At 38.0% G+C, this 5,000-nt stretch overlaps 1 protein-coding gene across 1 annotated transcript in view; it reads right to left on the reverse strand.

Moving 5' to 3' along the window:
* The window catches only part of LOC144980118 (uncharacterized), a 98,336-nt gene that overhangs the window by 35,514 nt on the left and 57,822 nt on the right, over nucleotides 1-5,000 (reverse strand). Inside the window, exons 7-8 of the mRNA XM_078927662.1 lie at nucleotides 2,356-2,537; nucleotides 1,639-1,853 (exon numbers count right to left, since the gene is read on the reverse strand). Coding sequence (XP_078783788.1) covers nucleotides 1,639-1,853; nucleotides 2,356-2,537 — 397 coding nt within the window. The remainder of the gene's footprint in view (nucleotides 1-1,638; nucleotides 1,854-2,355; nucleotides 2,538-5,000) is intronic.

A 5,000-nucleotide genomic window follows, 5' to 3' on the forward strand; every position in this document is an offset into this window, starting at 1 on the left:
AAAAAAGAAAATTGGTACTTTTTATTCTTCATACTGGCTAGAACGTTTCATATGTCATGTGATCAGAATGTATAAAAGTCAAAACATGATCATAATATTTATAATGTCTTTCTCCTCTGGATACACTTTTATGCTTGGCGGAGCCATTATTCCAATAGTTTAGAGCCAGTTACTAAGTTACAATGCGTCATTACGAGGGAAGTGATATCATGACTGTTGAAGCCCTGATTTACCATTGTTGTAATGCATGATATTTTACTTTGGTTTGAGAGTTCTGGAATTGCAACAATGGGCCCATAACAATTTGGGGTACCAGACCTCCAAATAAGGACACGTCGAGTAGGACTAATCATCTCCTCTTGGTAATATAAACGTTTTCAACAAAAAATAGGAACCAGGCATTGGTGATAGATAAGAATCAGAAAGTTGTATATGAAACAATGCAAGACAAAGCAGAGAGAAGACAACAAGAGAAATCCCCCCCCCCCCCCCCCACCCCCCTCCTTTTCCAAATCAGCAAGAATGGCGGAAGGCGGAATTTTGGTAGATGATTTTTCTTTTATTATTTTTTTTTACCCCTCTATTTTGCCCTATGGAACTGAGCTCCCAAGGAATGAATGGATGGATGACACTGGACAGAGCACGGGCAAAAACTGAGAAAACAGCTGGAAGCATGAAAAAGTGGGGGCTGGTAGAGACAAGCTTGGGTATTGGATGCCCAGAGCAGACGATGGAACACATCCTTAGAAAATGCCCAGCTGCCTGACCATGACTTAAGAGTTTGCTCCACAGATGCTGTGGAGTGGGTTCGGTGTTGGAGCGACAAGCTATGATGATGTCTGGCATTGTCTCATACCAAACCTTTTCATATTACAGTTCTAGTAATGTCTTGTTGGAATGGGTCACTGAGAAAATTCTAGTTGGGAATTAACGGTAAAAATGATCAGATTGAGAAAAATTTTTTTTTTTGTCTCTCAAATTTAATACCTTAAAATTTCAGTCAAAGTTTCTATCTTATTAAGATTCGATTTTGATTTTAGTGTTTATTTTAAAGGGTTTATGGCGCTTGCGACACATTTAAGTCATTTCAGTGCCAGTAAAAAGACAGAAATGGGATAGTAAAAAAAAAGTCCAAATTTATCAAAAGCACCGGAGAATAAGTAAGACAAAGTTTAAAATATTATGTAACAGCTGTAAATTCAAAGAGCACGCAATCAGTGTATTTAGTTTGAGATCACCTGGAATTTTTATCTAGACACGCACAGGATCCTATTAAGAGGAATAAACTCAATAGTTTTCATTATACAGTCAAAATAACAAAATTAACAATGCATTACAGAGAGATGGTTTACAAGGAAAACATATAATCTCCATAAACAATAATTATACATTTGACATTTTCTCTCTCATCCAAGGACTTTGGTCAGGATCATGACAAAACTAAGTGATCTCATTCCAAGATAAAGACAAAAATCAAGTTGGAAAACAGACATTGAGGGATAGAAGACACAGCAAGAGGTCTTCCTGCCCGCTATGGGAGGTACCCCCCCCCCCCTCCGCCTTATACACACATATACCCTCACACACATTATTTGACATCCATCCAAGCGAAAAGATAGAAGGCACACTTTACTCTACCTGAACAGCTGCCCCTCTAGTTCTTTGTTGGAGTCAAACGGTTGCTGTGTGTCACTGGAAAATGCCCCAGACCGTTTGAGGATGTTGTAGTCATCTTTGGCTGTCAGATAGGCCCTCCTCAAGGTATCGTGTTCAGACCGGATCTGCTCAAAAGCCCCGGCCTCCTGCTCTAGAGTCAGCTGCTGGTTCTCCAGCATGGAATAGAAGGACTCCAGCTAGGGATGGAAGAGAAAGAGAATGATAGCGGGTAATTATATTACATGAAAGTCACTATTATAAAGAAAATCAGAGAATGAGATGGTGCAAGTTAGAAATAATGGGTCAGGTTGACATAATATTGAAACTATAATATGTTTCAAAACCAAAGAAACAAGTTATTGATATTTGATAAAATAATGTCTAAAAACTATTTTGATCTGAATTTTAAAAAAATGAAATCCAATTTTGAAATCGTGATGTTGCATAATATGATGAAATATTATAGATATTATATGCGATATCAATATTATTAAAAAAAATAGTTTTCAATTTTCAACTTTCAAGTTTATTTAGGCTTTCGCCAATATTATTTTTTGTTCCTTCTTTCTTTCTTTTCTGTTTTTATTTTTATTTGGGGGGGTGGGGGGTGATGTTAAAGCATTGGAATGCGCATTGAGCAAGGTGAAACCGTAGTAACTACTCAACCAATAAAAATGAACTTCCAACCGATTTATCTACCTTCTCGTCCAAGCCAGAGGCCTGGGTCTGCAAGTCGGCCTTGACCTTCTCCGTCTCTGTCATGGCGTCCTCCCTGAGGCCATCCTCGCTGTCACCGATAGACAACCTTGACCCTTGTGACCGGATGTCACTGTTTGACCCCGTCGTCGCTGCCAACACATTTGCCGTTTGATTTCCGGAATCTGGAATTTCAAAAAATATATTTTTGTCAAAGAGGCGCTTTTAATAAAGTAATTATTTAGTCTATCGCAAAGTACTTTCCGCCAGATCTAGCAGAGCCAGTCACCCAATCACTGATGGGTGGACAGGGGAGTCAGAAAAAATCTCGACTGCGCACCCAGGATCGATCTCGGTCCATTTGCGTGTGCTGAAGCGAATGCTCTACCAACTGAACCATCGGAACCCCTAACAAAAACAAGTAAGCAAACTATATTCTATTCATAAAATATAAATAAAGAGAATGAGGTCTCTCCCTACTGAAGAAATTGGTTGAAACTTGCCTTTCTTCCTCGAGGTAAACGCGTCCTTCTCAAGAATTTGTTTAAGTCCAACGTTTCCAGCTATGAGTTCTATCATTGTTCACACATTCGAATGTCCATGAACTTATTCCAAAACTAGATACATTTCAGAGAACAAAACCACCAAGATAGTAGACCAACACTTGGAGCCACAGAACATTGAACGGATTTTTGTGATAAGTTAATGTTTTGGAAGTTGCATTGCTTATTTATGCTTCACGCAGGGTTTAGATTGTAACAAGTTGCTAATCAGCCTGCAGGCCTGCTTTATTAATATAGACGGTAAATGACATCCGTAAATAAATAAATAAAATAAATACATAAATAAATACATACATACATACATACATAAATAAATGAATAAATAAATGAATAAATAAATAAATAAATAAATAAATAAATAAATAAATGTTACTGTTAGTAGTTTCTTTATTATTCCCCTGGTGGTTACCAACTACAAATGCATAGAGAATCACTGAGCGAGTTTTACAGAAAGACGACACAGTCTACAATCATCGTGAATACACACCCGCACACACACAAACACACACCCGCACACACACACACACACACACACACACACACACGTATACAAAGCCATTTATCCTTATTATTGACACCGAGACAAACAGGGAACTTTTAATAACACCGAATTAGGGCATTAATCCATATTATTATTATATTCCTTTAAAAAAAAAAAAACAGACTGAAATCAATCATCATCGTAGTAGCTTTCCTTTAAATATCAAATAATTAATCTATTTATTCGTGTTCTTTATTCAAAGTTACTTGGACGTTATTCTTTCTTTTCTTTTTTCCTTTTTATTCCAGAATTGGGCCATAACCTTTCCAGCCGTCACAGAGACAGACAGACAGACAGACAGACAGACAGACAGACAGACAAACAGATAGGGACCTCCAAATCAAAGACCATACGAGCAGAACAGACAACTGTTTTTCAAGAACTAGAGCACAAGAACAATACATTATGTTATGTATATCTAGTATAGTTGATAAAATCACTCCTACACACCCACACAAACACACACAAACACACACACACACACACACACACACATACATATATATATATAATGCCAATAGAATAGAGGTCACAGACAAAAGAAATTGTTTGTGTAGGTGGTGTGTGCATTGTGTGGATTGTAATCACCACATAAAATCCCAAACAAGCAAAGTCAAAGAGCATTTCCATTGTATAATAATGGTAATAGAAGACTTAATGTCTGAACCCATTATTCTTTCTTATGTTTTATATAACATTGGCGTCTTTGGTGAAATGGTAATCCCGCACGGCTCGAACTGAGACATACAAGAAGAGGTGCGATGACAATATTCTACACCCAGCTACAACTGGAACAGAGATTTTTTATTTTTTTTACGAAACCCGCCGAAGTTATGGGAAGTAGGCAGCAGTGGGGAGTGAACATGGGACTCAGGGAAGTGTACACCTGGGACTGGGTTTAGGCGGGTTTCGTAAAAAAGTAATTGGGAGTGAACCTGGGACTGGGTTTCGGCAGGGTTTCGTAAAAAAGTAATAGCTTTTTTTACAAAACCCGCCGAAAACCAGTCCCAGGTTCACTCCCCAATAATTACTTTTTACGAAACCCAGTCCCAGGTTCACTCCCCAATGGTGTACACTTCCCTTAGTCCCAGGTTTACTTCCCACTGCTGCCTACTTCTCGTAACTTTGTCGGGTTTCGGCTGGTTTCTTAAAAAAGAAATACCCCAACTGTTACACGTGAAGGCGTATCAAAAACGTTACCGTGCGCGTTCGACAGCGTATGTAGGCAGATGGATAGATAGATAGATAGATAGATAGATAGATAGATAATAGATAAGATAGAGTAATAGATAGAGGGAAGAGGAGAGAGAAAAATAAATTCCATTCGTTATCAGACATTGCAAATAGTAATATTGGACTAGATTACAAACCATACAGACACCAATAAAAATGTAAGCCTACGACATCAAAGACAAAAGAAAAATCAAACAGTGTAAAACAATAAAACAAAGGCCACTCCAAGCAAGAAATCTAACAAGCATTGAAGGGAGTTTGCTTATCATTGAGCACAGGAATAGTCGCGTGGTTATTGAAGTACACACTTA

Source organism: Berghia stephanieae, chromosome 9, assembly GCF_034508935.2.
Source record: "Berghia stephanieae isolate SIO BIC M18660-M18661 chromosome 9, UCSD_Bste_1.3, whole genome shotgun sequence".
Taxonomy (NCBI): Eukaryota; Metazoa; Mollusca; class Gastropoda; order Nudibranchia; family Aeolidiidae; genus Berghia; species Berghia stephanieae.